Source organism: Tetrao urogallus (genome assembly GCF_951394365.1).
Source record: "Tetrao urogallus genome assembly, chromosome: 4".
Taxonomy (NCBI): Eukaryota; Metazoa; Chordata; class Aves; order Galliformes; family Phasianidae; genus Tetrao; species Tetrao urogallus.
Window position 1 is genome coordinate 5588822 of NC_136817.1, and position 15381 is coordinate 5604202.

The 15381-nt window shown below is 39.7% G+C and overlaps 1 protein-coding gene across 1 annotated transcript in view; it reads right to left on the reverse strand.

The window, feature by feature from the left end:
- The window catches only part of DDX60 (DExD/H-box helicase 60), a gene marked incomplete at both ends in the record, with an annotated part of 38257 nt that extends 25184 nt beyond the window's left edge, over window positions 1–13073 (reverse strand). The window contains 11 exons of the mRNA XM_079534866.1: window positions 1545–1660; window positions 2329–2431; window positions 3689–3850; window positions 5301–5442; window positions 5935–6093; window positions 6614–6775; window positions 7860–7967; window positions 8353–8694; window positions 9464–9641; window positions 12516–12585; window positions 12710–13073. Of these exons, the coding sequence (XP_079390992.1) occupies window positions 1545–1660; window positions 2329–2431; window positions 3689–3850; window positions 5301–5442; window positions 5935–6093; window positions 6614–6775; window positions 7860–7967; window positions 8353–8694; window positions 9464–9641; window positions 12516–12585; window positions 12710–13073 (1906 nt within the window). The remainder of the gene's footprint in view (window positions 1–1544; window positions 1661–2328; window positions 2432–3688; window positions 3851–5300; window positions 5443–5934; window positions 6094–6613; window positions 6776–7859; window positions 7968–8352; window positions 8695–9463; window positions 9642–12515; window positions 12586–12709) is intronic.
- Between the last annotated feature and the right edge of the window lie 2308 nt (window positions 13074–15381).

Sequence of the window (15381 nt, forward strand, 5' to 3'; positions counted from 1 at the left end):
AACAATCCCCACTCCTTCAGCTGCACTTCTCTGAAAATGCTCCAAGGCCTCTATGTCTTTTTTCTAGTGAAGGACCCAAACTGGACAGAGCATGGAAGCTGCAGACTCACCAGTACCAAGTACAGAGGGATGATCATCTCCCTGCTCCTATTAACTACACTATTCCTGATACAAGCCAGGATGCTATTATCCTTCTTGGCCACATTGCTGGTTTCTGTTCAACCAGCTGTTAACAAATACCCTTACACTGTTTTCCTCTGCACAGCTCTCCAGCCACTCCCAAGCCTGTAGTACTGTACAAGATATTTCTCTGTACTTAAAAAAAAATAATGTTTTGAATGTGACAATCCATCTTGGAAGATCTTGCTGTTTTGCGCAAGATGGAGATGATACAAGCCAGTGTTCAGAGAACTCATGCAAAATGTGGAAGAGGAAGGATGTTAGCAGGGGACATAAACTTTCAACTCCAATATCATGGAGGATGCACTAGCTACTCTTCTGCAGGTTATGCTCAAAGTGACTGCTCTCCAAATTTTTTGTTGGAACCACAGTGTAAATAAGAATGAAAAAACTACCCTACCAGAAGGTGCAAAAACTTAAAAGAAACTATTATATGTAACATTAATAATTAAGAGACAAATAACTTCTTCTTTTACGTATGTTCGCAAGTGAGATAGATTGGCTATGCATGTGCATTGCCAACAATGAAGTTGATTTTGCCCATAAATGATTTTACTTAATAACCATTATACAAACAAGAGATTTATACACTAAACTGCAGATGCACAATAAGTTTGCTAATAAGTAATTGAGAAGCAGCTTGCAAGCACAAGGGAACGTACCCCAAACACCTGAAGAATGCTCCATTATACCCCTTACAGCTTTAAAAAATACATAACATACAATGCATATAAATACTGCAAAGCATCAGCATAAGTATAATTCAGCTGCTTTGGCACACGCCTAAATGACTGCGAACTCGTGCGTTGCAATACATAGACATTAGTTTTTCGATCTCATTCAATTAAAAGCTACAGCACTTCCTTTCCTAGAATAAATAGCATCATCTTCAGAGAACTGAGATTCAATTTTACTTATTTACCCCTACGTCCCTGAAAAAAAAAGACACGTATATGCAGACATAGAGATCTTCTCCATCCGGAAGTTGTCCATGGCTCAGGGTTGGTCGAGATACCAGGAGAATCTACCAGCTGCTGAGGAAATGGAGTCAGTGTTCACTTAATTGGTTTTATTTGTTGGCATTCTTAGCTTTGGTGACATCAAGAAATCCCAATCTACCTTGGATTGAGAATGGAGAGCAACTTTACTTCAATGAAGTCATCGGAATTCTTTCCATCCTGATTGGAGGACATATTCTCAGCCTTTATTAACCACGAGTAACTCCTAAGTTCTTCCAGCTCTGTCTTCTTTTTCTTCATCTCTTCCTTTTCCGTTACATTATGTAACCAACACTCCTCTAAGTATTTTCCTTCAAGTTGTTTCCTAGCTCAGGCAAATGAATGGGTTTCATTAGCATTTCTTACCGTCTGCACTGCATGGCACTCGTTCATATTCCTCAGTCAGCAGTCTGCCAGAATGCCAGTGATGAAGCTCATCAAATTCTTTGTACTTAGCAAGTGAAGTAACTACAGGATCATTGCTAAAACAGGAAACAGTGCAGAAAATAAAACGGTTTTTGGCATCTCTAATGAAATGTTCACAACAGATAAGAAAACCCCAATATTTATCTGAAGACTTTTACAGTGTCAGATAACCAATACAGGGCTTCATCCTACTCCAGTTTGCCAAGGTAGCCTCAATTTCTCAGAAAGATCTGGCACCAAATTAAAACTGCATTTTTCCCCACTTACTTTCTTGCAGTTAAATCACAATGCAGTGTAACTACATAACTCACAGAAACACATCCGTTTTCTCTAACTGGCTAAAAACAATTTGTGTACACAACCCACCTTCATAAATAGCACAGCGGGGCAAACGCTAAGAGAGATTATCCTTTACTTCTATGTAGTATTGTTATTCCACTTTGTTCCTGGAAACCATCTGAGCTTTGCAATTTAGGAAGAGACCTTTTAGATACTAGAATAAGAATCTTAAAGGCTAACACAAAAACATAACTGATCAGAAAATAAGACAACAGGTTCTTACTCATTCTTGTTCTGAAGCTCCTGTTATTATTTATATTAATCGTCGCAGCGAAAGCATTTCTGAACTTGCACAAATTGAGCATAGTACTGATGTACAGTGCAGGGGAGTGGGAAACGAGCCCCTACGATCTTACCGCATTACAAACAGAATTCATATACGTACCTTTTCAAAACAGGTAGGTCTTTCAAAACATCACCAGCATATTCTTCGACAAGATCACATTTCAATGGGATTAGTCCTATATCAGGAATTTTTTCACCACAGACTTTACAAAATAAAAAGAGAATGAACAGTGTCTGATTAAACATATACACAATTTCATACTATATCTTCAAATTTCTGTCAGGATGCAAAAAAAAAAAAAAAAAAAAAAAAAAAAAAAAAAAAGAAATTCAAAAAAGCAAAACATAGAAGTAAGCAGCAATTCACCAGTTCCCCTGTTTCTTTTCTTTCTCCAGTACAACAAAAAGGGGAAATAAGCAGGCATGACTGCCTCTGATTTGGTCATCTCATAATTTATTTTATACTCCTACACTACTTTCCTGAAGGCTACCACCCACCCCATCTCACAAGCATCCACTTTCCTGCGCCAATACAGAAGCAGGCAGTAGAAATGCTGTCCAAGAAGAAGCCTTCACGTGTAAAGTTAACAATGAAAGTTGTTGTGAGTCACTGAAGTGCCCACGTGACAGCCACAGCTAGCTGAAAAACATCCATAAACCTCTGTGGATTTATGCTCCCATCTGATCACATTCTTACAAACTGTCCCTTTTTAAGATCTATACAGTTTCACATTGCACACAAACATTTCCAAGGGTAACAAAAACGTTTCTTCAGAAATGTGAGAAAGCAGACAAAAATACCTGCCTACTTCTTCCAGATATTCAGAATAGACGCATAGTTCCATAAAAACAAGTCCTCTGTGAGCCGAGTATGCCCTTTCCCAACTACAGGCTACTAAAAAATGTCATAGTATAACTTAAGACAATGGTAAGTCACGTTTCTGAAACATTCAAGGATAACAATGTAACATACACCGATGGCTAGACATTCCACTACCTTAGGGAGACAAATCTTCATTTCACTGCGTTTTCTCCTCTCACATCTGTCAAATACCTGCGGAACCACATGCTAACATGTACAAGAAAGTCAGTTTTAGTGCAGAATAATGAGTGCATGCCACTTAATTATGATCATTCATTATGCCTTCACTATTGTATGTCTCACACCAGCCACAATGTGTTTTACAAAGCATGCAACAGATTTGGGTTAGCAAACGCTGGAGCTAGAAGTAAGTAGTTGTGAAGTCAGTAACAATACTTGTTCTGTCTACAGCGGAGTCAGAATTTCAGCCATAAAGGTGAAATCTACCAGATTTACTAGTGGAATGAAAGGAAAGAGGATCCACCAATAACAGGTTAGTTTTGTGATCAGGATAAAATAAGATCACTACTTCCAAAACTTGCAGTGACAGCAATGACAGCTGTATTTATAACCGTTTAATTTGCGGACTTTTCAGTACCTCTAAATGATGTCTGCTGGTGATCAATAAATACTTGAGAAGTGTTTCGTATTGGGAAAGCATCTCCAAAATCGTAATTCACAGTCAGTTTGGTTACGGCGTTCCATAAAAACCTGTATTCTTTATCCATTTCTTCCCCCAGTTCCTTTTGGAACTCCAATCCTAAACAAAAGGGGAAAAAAAAAAAAAAAAGAAAAAAAAAAAAAAAAAAAAAAAAAAGAGAGATTAGAAAAGAAAGAAGGGAAAGAAAAGAAATTAAGAGCAACACAACTGTAGTTTCCTTAAACAGAAACTACTCATCCTCCTGATTCACTTGTGCAGCATCAAGCACAGAGTTCAACTCCATCCAAGTCTTTGGAAATTGGAATAAATGAAAACAGGATAACACATTTCATCAGTTTCTATTAGGTATAAGAAAAAGTATTTTGTACAGAAATCCAGGTTTAGGCTGTACATGGAATCCCACAGTTAAAGAAAAGTTAAACCTATGTTACAGCTGAAAAAGATTGAATGTATAAAATAGGAAAAGAAACAAACAGGGAAGGAATGCTTCCCTGTATCCAAAGATTAAGGTTCACAAGAAAGATTCCACAGAGGAGGGATCTCCTGAAAGAGACTCTTCCTGCTGGCGCTCAGCCTTAAATGGGGTCTACGAGAGGTGCAGCCAGGCTTCACCCCTTCTGGTCACACAGCTGAATTACCTTCACCTGTGCTCCCAGGGCTGACTCAGTCCTTTCCCAGGTGATCAATCAGTGGTTCAGGCCATAACTCAACATTTGCCATACACCTTTCTTTCACCTCCTGCAGGGCAGGATCTTGAATTCAGAATTTTATTTTTAGTGCTCAATAAACATTAGAAATCATATATTCCTAATTCCTGTTTCCTTTAAAAAATCCTCTGACTTTGCTTTATTGAGGTGCATGCAGAACATCTTACGAGTTGATACATAAAGCTCTCTTTTACTGTCGGACAAACTGACTGCCAGTGCACGTTACGGAAGATGACAGGTAAACAGAATTACTGTGAAAGTAATTTTGATACAAAACATTTTTCACAGCCTCTTGCTCTGTCAGTTGTCTTGAACATTTTTATTTTCAACACATACAATAATGTTCTTAAAGTTTCAGCTCCCAAATACATGTATGCACAAGACAATATCAGATTTTGTCTGATACCAATGAACCAATCTCTATCTGAACCAATCTCATCACGAGATAAAAAATACTTCAGATATCACTGTGGCAGTATGGATATAATCCAGTCTCCATTCTGAGTATGGTGCACTACAATTTCAGAATAGAAACTGGCTTTTAAACAATAGTGGAGAATACTCAGTGACAGTGGCTCAGAATCCTTATGCTTTCTTTCACTAAGTACACTGAAGGTAGGACAGGGGAAGGCATTCTGAATGACTTCTGGTGAGACAATTGCGTGTGATTTTTTAGACTTGGCTATGAAAAATGTTTCCCTATTGTTCCACAAAACGTATCCATTATCATACAGATAATTAAAAAAATATGATCTATGCTTGTAGAAGCATTTTCATTTACATTCTGCAGCTTAATAAAGTTAGAAATGTGCAAAAGAAAACTGCTTAACAAAGATAAATACCTTCAGAGTATTCGATCTCATAGTAATGTGCAAGATTTCTGAGCAGCGAATCATCATTTAAGTCAGGCAGATAAGTTAAATCCAGTTTCCAACCATCTGTATCACTTAGCTGTTTCAGAACAAAATGTGCACACATCTGTTGCTGTTAAGATAGAGCCATCGGTTAGCTGTTGTGGAACGCCATTTCATGCGGAGGGATCAAAGTATCTCTGAAATAAAGTTAATTACTACAGGTTTTATTGGCATGCAAATCAACGCCTCCTTAACGTTACTTCTCTGGAATCAGGGAGCAATTTAGTAGCACAGTTCTAGATAACTGCCTTCACAGCTCTCTTTCACAATAATACAAAGGTTGGCCATAGGACTCCCCATACTGGCTAAGGGTCCATCTCGTCCAGTATTCTAATACTAGGGCTGGCCAGCTGCAGATGCCTATTCATTGGTCACTACACTGCAGTATTCCCTTAGCCCCACCGATTTGTAGCTTACCAGACTCCTGAACCGGATGAGATTTCTTTTTAGTGGTTACATTAAATTCTTTGATCTCATCAGACTACTAAAACAACAAGAAAACTGAAAACCGAAATGGTAAATGCATCAAATGATGGGAGAAGCAAGACAGTTGTGTGCGTACCATTTTTATTAAGGGTAAAACTTGTTTAGTCCAGCGGGATTGCATGATCCTGATCTGAGCTCTCTGAGAAAGAGGCATATGCAGAAGAAATACTGTTGTAAGACACTGCATTCTACAGAGGTCAGTGGCTTCTTCTGGAGATAGTGGTTTACTTCTTTCCTGTGGAGAGATGATGGAAAATATAGTCGAACACAGCAATCCATCTGTGCTTATCACTAGTAGGTCAGCCATATTGATGTAGGTATTCTTTAGTCCACTGAAAATGACTCTCACACAATATTACTGACGTACTGCTTCTGCGTTAAAAAACAAGGCTTCTAGTATGAGCACAAAAGTGATATCATGACTGTTTGGATCTAGAAAGAAACATTCCTCCTGAAATGCCTTGCTTGTATGAGGAAAAGCATATTCTCCTGTGAAGTCTACTGGATAAAACGTAAACAGTGAGCTCAACAACATTCTACAGTAAAACATGCCATGGAAGTAATCACTCTTAAGGTATAACTTTCCCCTGGAATAGCCACTGTTGCATGGGGCACAGTAATAACCACAGACAGATGACGCTCCTTTGGAGAAGGTATGGCCCTACTAATTGTCTGAACCAGACTGCTCCTAGTTGCAAGCAAAAGGAAGCAGATGGCCATGTTAAGCCCTGATAAGACATTTCAAAACTTCTTACTCTTTGTGACTGCTCCAGTTTTGCTCCCAAGGAAGCACGTGTACTTTCCAGCACATCACTGTACAGTTTTAATCCCACTGCACAAGTAAGAACGCAGATCACACGACGAATGTCAGATCCTTCAGGCCACAGTTTTTTCAACAGAAGGACACTCTGGTAAACCTGCAGTCACAAATTACCAAAACAAAGTGGACAACTCTTATCTTTTACAGAGTTCCATCACAGACGAAAAACGACATGAAAAATGATATCAAAACTATAGAGGAAAAGTGCAGAGAATCGCACAGAACTGCCACTTTTGTCATCTCCATGAGGGCGTCAACAGCTCAGGAACTCCCTGCTGCCCCTAGATCTCCCCCAACACCACCTATGGCCTTGGACTCCATTTCAGACCCCAGGGCCAGAGGCAGAGACAGGGCTAGAGCTGCCCCAGCGTCTCCAGCTGCTCAGCTCCTAGATGGGATGGAAGGACAGGCCCTGGCTATAGGGCCCTACCTTGAGGCCCTTAGGGCATCTCCTGCAGCCTCCTGCACACAGAGAGCAGCTGCCTGTCCTCCCTGTGCACCAGTGCTTCCTTTTTCCTCAAGTATCAGGAGCTGGCCTCAGGAAAAATAGTTACAATAAAATGAAATGGCCACAGCAGGCAGGCAACTGCGTTCCTCTTACTGACTTTAAGATGCCTGCAAGCAACAACATTGTTTTTCTAAACTGAAAATTCAGCTTGCTTAACTCAGTTCCATTCCCTTTCAAGCCCAAGGAAGCCTTGCTGTTGCTGTCAACAGGAGCAGAAGCAGAGTCATAAAATGGTCAGGGAAAAGGCAAAAGTATATTATGCACCAAAAGCAATAATCATTCTACAAGAATTTTTTTTCCTTTTTTTTTTAAAAGTCAAAATATTCTAAGATTAGATTAAAGAATGAGCCTGTTTCCATGTTCTACGAGACAAAAGTAGTTGCCACAGCAGAAACACCCCACGAGCAGCATCCTCCCGATCAAACTCCAGCTGAAGTATCCTACTTTAGTGAACCATAAAAGAAGAAACAACTTTAGTCCACTGTAAAGAAGAGTGGGCACAGAGAGAACCTTCCCATCCTCAGGGTATCAATTCAGAATAAGTAAGAGAGCCCCCCATTCAGACAGGAGAAAATTTTAGTTAAAGGAATGGAGCAAGGCACTCAACCTGAGGGAGGAAGAAAAAACAAAAACAAAAACACCACCACTAGAAGGGTGAAAGAGGTCAAATTACCTCATTTTTTATGCTTTTCAGGCTCAGCTTGAGAGGTGCAGACAAGTACATGGACGGTTCTTTGTACCTGACTATAGCTTCACAGGCACACCGCAGATCTTTTTCATACTAAGAAGTGCAGAAGGCAAATCATGTGCAGAAGTCAGTTGATACAGTGCATCAGGGACTTCCAGCCACATTAACAGAAGACATTCAGACAGACAACAAACCTCACCATCCAAGAAATACTTACTCTAAATAAAACCTCTAAACATTACAATTCTCAATTAAACACTAGTCTTCTCTGATATATTAAAAGTCAATTAGGACTTAAGAATTTGTGCCAATCCCAATATATTCCTGTTGAGACTTTCAAGATAATTAGATGAGCCATCAGCACATTATGATTTTAATATATAAAATATAATATGTATAATGCATAATTTTAATTAAATCTGTTAGGTAGACTTAGCATCCTTATTTAAAACCAACAAGGAAGTTGTTTTTAACTTACCTTTTGAAAAAAGATTCTGTGTTTCCACATACTCTGAAGATGATATCCATAAACTCTAAGAGTGTCGTATTCCTGTCCAAAAGCATGTACAACATTGATTTTCTTTGACAGTGAATGAGCAATAAAAATAGTCAGATATTTGGTTTGGAGAGAGGTCAGTCCTATGTCAGATATGATGATGAAATATGGATAGGATTTCTTCAGAAAAATCTCCCATTGTGGTGAAAAACAATTGGAAAATTCTGTGTGAACGGAGATGCACGTGTTGTGCTTCAGATGTTCTATTAATGCAGTACGAAAGAAAAGAAACTGAGGATGCTGGAAGTACATCTGTTCTACATCCTGGGGAAAACAAAAAGAATGAAATTATTCAGTTACATTCCAGTAAATCATATTCAAATTCTGATCATATAAATACTATGCAAGCATATATTCAAATTTTATTTACAGTTTCTGAAGTGTTAGAATGTTCTTTCATATAACACATCATTAAGGTTCTTCTGTACGCTGCTAGTCATTTTGCTCTAGTCCTGTCTAGCAATTTCAACCAAAATTAATTTTCAGACATATAAATCTTTAAGGGTTTCCAACTTCGCATGATGCTAGAAAATCATGCTGAAAATCATCCACAAGGCAATGAGTATAGCACACCAGCCATTCTTGGATGATCATAGAATCAGAGAATCACCAAGGTTGGAACAGACCTACGAGATCATCCAGTCCAACCGTTCACCTATTCCCAATAGCTCCCACTAAACCATGTCCCTCAGCACAACATCCAGCCTTTCCTTGAACACCCCCAGGCTCGGTGACTCCACCACCTCCCTGGGCAGTCCATAATGATTTAATGGTAGATGGCATAGTGAAAAAATGGTATGACTTATAGTACTAATTTCTAAAATGTTGGTGAAAAAAACACAAAACAAATTCCATACAAAAGCAAGAGATGGAGGAAAAAAAAAAAAAGCTTGATGTTATTTCTAGTGAATGTCATTTATCTTTTTATTTGCTGACACACTCATGTTTCCACAAACTGACTGTACTCAAACAGTTGCTTTTGAAAGACTGCAGTGGTATAAATAGCAAACAAATAATGTGGCTCATTCGTTACCTTGAAGAAAACAATGATGTATTTTGCTCCTTTTTGAGTGAAATCATGCAGAAAGCATTCAATTAGGTAAAATAGCGTTAGATGTTGTACTTTCTCATTTAGGAATATAAGAAGTAAGGAATCCCCATCTATCACAAAGAATTCAGACTCAACGAAGTCTTTTAACAGACTGACAAACCTGAAAGACAAGGAAATAGCAAGTTGTGGTTACAGGACGGAAGAAACTTGCTTAATAATAGCTTTTAAAATAAAGATTGTCATTAATTAAATCCACTAAGTATTAAATGCATGAAATAAATCCGCGGAAAACCGTTTTTTCTTGGATCTCAGCCTAGCTCCAGGGAGCTTGAGCTCCTTTCAGCGATTGTGAAAGCAACTCTCTCCTCTACGACTCTAAATTCTTTTGTAGCATCTGAAGCTTCTGCGACTTACGCAGCACCTCTTGCCCACGTTTGCTTCTCCAGAAGTTTGCTCTGTAAAGAAATATCACCCGGTGTGGGATACAGATGGTCGCTGTACTGCTAACCAGCGGCAAAGCTCAACAACAAACGGCGGCGGACGGAAACACCCGCAAGGCGCCAAGCCTTTACACGTTACCAGACTCGTTTGCGCGGGAAAACTGGGGTGAGGCGCGGGAATAAAAGGCTCTGAGCACCTGCAACAAAAGTCCTTTGTGAGAGTGAAAAGGAGCTGGAAAAAACACAGGCTGAGGAAGACAAAGTGGAGCGACGTCTAACGGGGACGTCCTTACCGAGAAGAGAGGTGAGGGATCTGGAAAAATGGATTGGGAAACAGAGATAGCAGGGAAGTAAGGAAATTGGGAAGGACAACAGCATCTGTTACTGTCGCTGCACTAGAACAGGGCCCGAGGACCCAGAGATTCCCTCAGGGAAGAGGTAAGGGAGCTTGGAAGGGCTCAGGGAGAGTTTCGCTCCCACTGGACTGAAAGCAGCTGGGGAAGCGGGGTCAAGAAGTTTATTTCCTGGTGCCTCTTACTCTTGACGGCACATCAAGAACAATTCAGAACCTGGCAGGACCCAGGATAAGGCTACAGATGTAAAAACCTTTCTGTATTTTGTTTTGTAGAGAGATCTAATTCAGTGGTTTGTTCTATTTTGCGGGCAGGTGTTCCATCTGGGCTCAGTATGGCGCACTGGCCATGCACATGTGGAGCACAAGTGGAAAAAACCCTGCAGACCCTGAGAAGAATAAAAGCAGGAGGGAGCCTGCAATGGGTGAGTAAGGAAAAATGCACTAGGAAGTAGGGGATGCCCTGCTGGCACTGCCTATTGCATCCACGTCGGCGTTTCTTCTCTCTCCTTTCAGTTTGCTGTCTCTCAGGGGTCCATAAGTAATACTACATTAGCTTGGAAAGTTTCCATTTCCCACTTATGGAATTGTCAAAAATAAAATGCCTGTGTGAATGCGTATATATCGACTCAAAAAATCATACCTTCTATTTAACTTTTATGTTTAGTGCGTTATCAGCTGAGGCTTTGATTGAGTTATGGTGATTATGTTATTAATATAGTTAGTGCTATTGTTTTATAGTGTGGTAATAGATTGCTAATAAACAAAAAAGGGGAAGTGTGGGTATGAGCCCTCATGAAAGAATAGCTAAAGCATGTTACGTTCTTAATTTTCTAAATTGGTGGACAACAGAGGGCCCCCCAGTTTACAGGCGCTTTGGCCAAAATCTCAGCACCAGCTGTAATGTGATCACTGCGCTTCCAGCAGTGGTTTGGACGCTCAAGTCACTCTTGGTTTGTCAAGCGGCCTCACCAAGGAATCATAAGAACTGGAATCGTTGGGAATTGGTCAACATGGACTTATTGTTTGTATTCTAAAGAGCCCATCGTTTGTTCAGTGCCTTAATTTTGGTTTGCTACTTTTAGAATTGTTTCTGAACTGTACTGCTTTTCCTACTAATAGAAAAGGGGGAGATGTGGGATAAAGATGGTCGTTGTATTGCTAACATTTGATAACATTTGTCTTAATAAGTCTTAAGCCGGACAAATCCTCTTCACTGTGACACTGGTAGTGCATTAGGGCACTATCTAAGTAGTTTTGAATACATCCTAGAGCTGATTGCATTCTCCTGCTCTCTCAGTACCTGTGAAAGGCCAGGGATATTATATTTTTTGTTGTTTTGTTTTGTTTTACACCAGGACAGACCAAATAGGCAAAGAACTTTCACAGGTCCAGATGAACAAGCAAGTTCTTCCAGTAAAGGTTCTCCTTTGTGATGTTTGTCTGCTACATATTACTATGTAATATGCAGTGTAATATGTAAGATTGCAGTGCTACTACATATTATGGGAATAACCACACTCTAATGTTAAGATTCTGCTTATTTTCTTCAAGGTTGTTAAAACTGTCTGATACACAATTGTCTGATACACCTCGCCTCTGATCCACACTTAAGATACAGCTTGTCTTTTTGACTGGGATCAAAAGGCTCTGTTTGTACACCCTGACTGATACGAGATAGAAGAGCAAGAACAAAGCTATGTAAACCTATCTCATACATTTAAATGGTCTGCCTTTAATTAATGCTAATCTCAATGACATGTCAGCTCCAGAAGCAGAGAAGGCATTTCATTGTCTACATGGACTGCGCTACACTTAATTCGTTACAGCATTGAACGGGGAAAGGAATCTGGAGTTGCACGAGGCGTAAGAGGCTCAGCAGATATATATGATGCAGAAAAATTTGTAAAGAAAAATGTATTAAATACAAAAAACATATGATGAAATATGCTCAAAAAAGCAGGATGGAGAATTTGAAAAAATGGCTATAGTTGAAATTGTGGGTCAACTCACAAAGCATGCAGACAATCTCTAATCTCTGAGAAAGATTTTTATTATATTAAGGATCTTCCTTCATGTTGCTAAGAGTATTAATTCCTAAACATGCCCTAGATCTGCAGGTTTTTTGCAAACCTAGGTGACAATAACACTAGGGGATAATACACCGTGATGTCTAAAAAGTTCAAAGAAACTGTTTCCATTACATTTAACTCTTTCTTTCAGTGAACTCCAGTGTACTTACGATGCTTTTGATAGAGATGGCCAAATGTTTAGCTTCAATTTCATCAGAATTTCATGATGTTTTCTTATTTCTGAAAGAAACAGATACGGTTACTGATAGAACCATAACCCACCAATTAATTGCGAAAGAGCCAAAAGGTAGGATACAGCAAGAAAAAAATTGGATCCAAGTTTAAAATGGCAGCAGCTCCTTACCAGGGTTTTGGGAATCCAGTTTATTCTGGACAACTGTGAAATCTCTGCTTTCATTGTCTGATTCATGCCGTATCATTTCATCAGTGGTCAAGATACAATAAGTTTCACCATGATCCGGGTCTTCAGCTTCTTTTTCCCTTTCTTCCTTTTCTTTAAGCATCTGCACAACAGCTGCTTCTTTATCGTAATCGGCTGCATCCTCCTCACTACTGTCACTCGTACTCTCACTCTCTTTGTCTTCCTCAGTTGCAGTGAAGTTTATTTTCTCACTATCAACACACTCGCTGTCGTTATCATCGCTATCAGCACTCTCATTTGAATAATAAGGAGCAGCCTTCTTCAAATTATCTTCTGCAGAATTCATCGCTGATCTTGATTCTAGTATCCACAAAAGAAAATTCTAAAGAATCAAGAGAGAACATTCAGGAAATATGGTAAAATCTGTGGCTTGTACTACTAAGTTATCTACTTCGTAATCAGACTGGAAGAACATCTGAAGAAAAATCAGAAAGCATTTTATGATCATCCCTATGAGACATGTTTTTGTTTTTAAACTCATAAATATTTTTATGAAGGATATGGAAAATATCAGCTTTTGTTACTGCCAAAGAAGAGCAAGACGATTACACATTTGTTTTTTCCTGTCCATCTGAGGATCCTTGGTGGGGGTGAATCATAAATGGCCATATTGTGCTATGGATATATTGTTGTATATAAAAATGGCATGCTCCGAGGAATGATCCCCATGTCTGAGTGACTTGTATACACTTTGCACTTGCTACTCCACTCTCAAATAGACCAACAACGTTTCCATTGCATGAAGCATTGATCATGGTTTGTTATCAAACCCATTTCTTTTAACTTTTTTTTCTTCTTTTTTCCAGTGGTAAGATTATCAAATCTCACATAATCATACAACTGTACGAGTTAGGATAACTCTTCCCATTACAAGGTCAAGGTATTCTGTTCCTCTGAGCTAAAGAACAACAGAACAAAGAGCAGCTTGAGATAACTTTGCATGCTCCCTGCCACATCACTTTTGTTCTTTCAAACTTTTCTTTCTCTAGTTCCCATCCAGTTAATGCCTTATGCAGTAATTTTTGTTGCGATACTCAACAATGCATTACTTATAGGCATTAGGTATATTTGTCATTCACTTTTCTAAAACGATTAAAAAAATATTTTATCCTTCAATCTCATTTCTAGCTTCAGAGCTTTTTGTAAAAAATAAAAAAGAGAAAAATTAAATCACAAGCTGCATTTTTCAGATCTCATGAACTGAGACCAAAACTAGGCTGAAATTCTCTTCTTGATTTCTACCTTGCTTTAGTTTGAATTCCTACAAAACAAATAAATATATACATGTATGCATACGTATATATGTGCATATATATGATATACATGAATGTGTGTGTATGTATGTATACGTACACATGTAAATATGAACACATATCTATACAAACATATCTATGTTATATATCAGTGTATATATACACTAAGATAAGCTATATGTTAGTACATGTGTGTATATACATGTATATACATGTCTATATAAATGTATGAACCAATCATACACATTTTTTCTGCATTTTAGTGGTATCTACTTGTAAAATAACATTAGCACGGTGCTATATTATAGTGATGTGCTTAATGCAACTTGAATTTGAACTTTAACACCAATTTTCATAGAATCATAGAATCATAGAATCACCAAGGTTGGAAAAGACCTAAGAGATCATCCAGTCCAACCGTTCACCTATTCCCAATAGCTCCTACTAAACCATGTCCCTCAACGCAACATCCAGTCTTTCCTTGAACACCCCCAGGGTCGGTGATTCCACCAGCTCCCTGGGCAGTCCATTCCAGTGCCTGACCACCCTTTCTGAAAAGTAATACTTCCTCATGTCCAGCCTGAATTTCCCCTGGCGTAGCTTGAAACCATTCCCCCTGGTCCTATCACTAATGACACGAGAGAAGAGGCCGACCCCCAGCTCACTACAACCTCCCTTCAGGAAGTTATAGAGAGCAATAAGGTCTCCCCTGAGCCTCCTCTTCTCCAGGCTGAACATTCCCAGCTCCTTCAGCCTCTCCTCATATGGCCTGTGCTCCAGACCCCTCACCAGCTTCGTTGCCCTTCTTTGAACACGCTCCAGGGCCTCAATATCTTTCTTGCAGTGAGGGGCCCAAAACTGGACACAGTACTCGAGGTGCGGCCTGACGAGTGCTGAATATAGGGGAACAATCACCTCTCTGCTCCTGCTTGCAACACTGTTTCTGATGCAAGCCAGGATGCCATTGGCCTTCTTGGCCACCTGGGCACACTGTCGGCTCATGTTCAGCCGAGCATCAATCAATACCCCCAGGTCCATTTCCTCTACGCAGTCCTCCAGCCACACCGCCCCAAGCCTGTAGCGTCGCCTGGGGTTGTTGTGGCCGAAGTGCAGGACCCGGCATTTGGCCTTGTTGAAACTCATCCCATTGGCTCCAGCCCAGCTCTCCAGCCTGTCCAGATCCCTCTGTAGGGCGTCGCTACCCCCAGGCAGATCCACGCTTCCAGCCAATTTGGTGTCATCTGCGAATTTACTGAGGGTGCACTCGATGCCCTCATCGAGGTCATCTATAAAGATATTGAAGAGGACAGGCCCCAGCACCGACCCCTGCGGAACACCGCT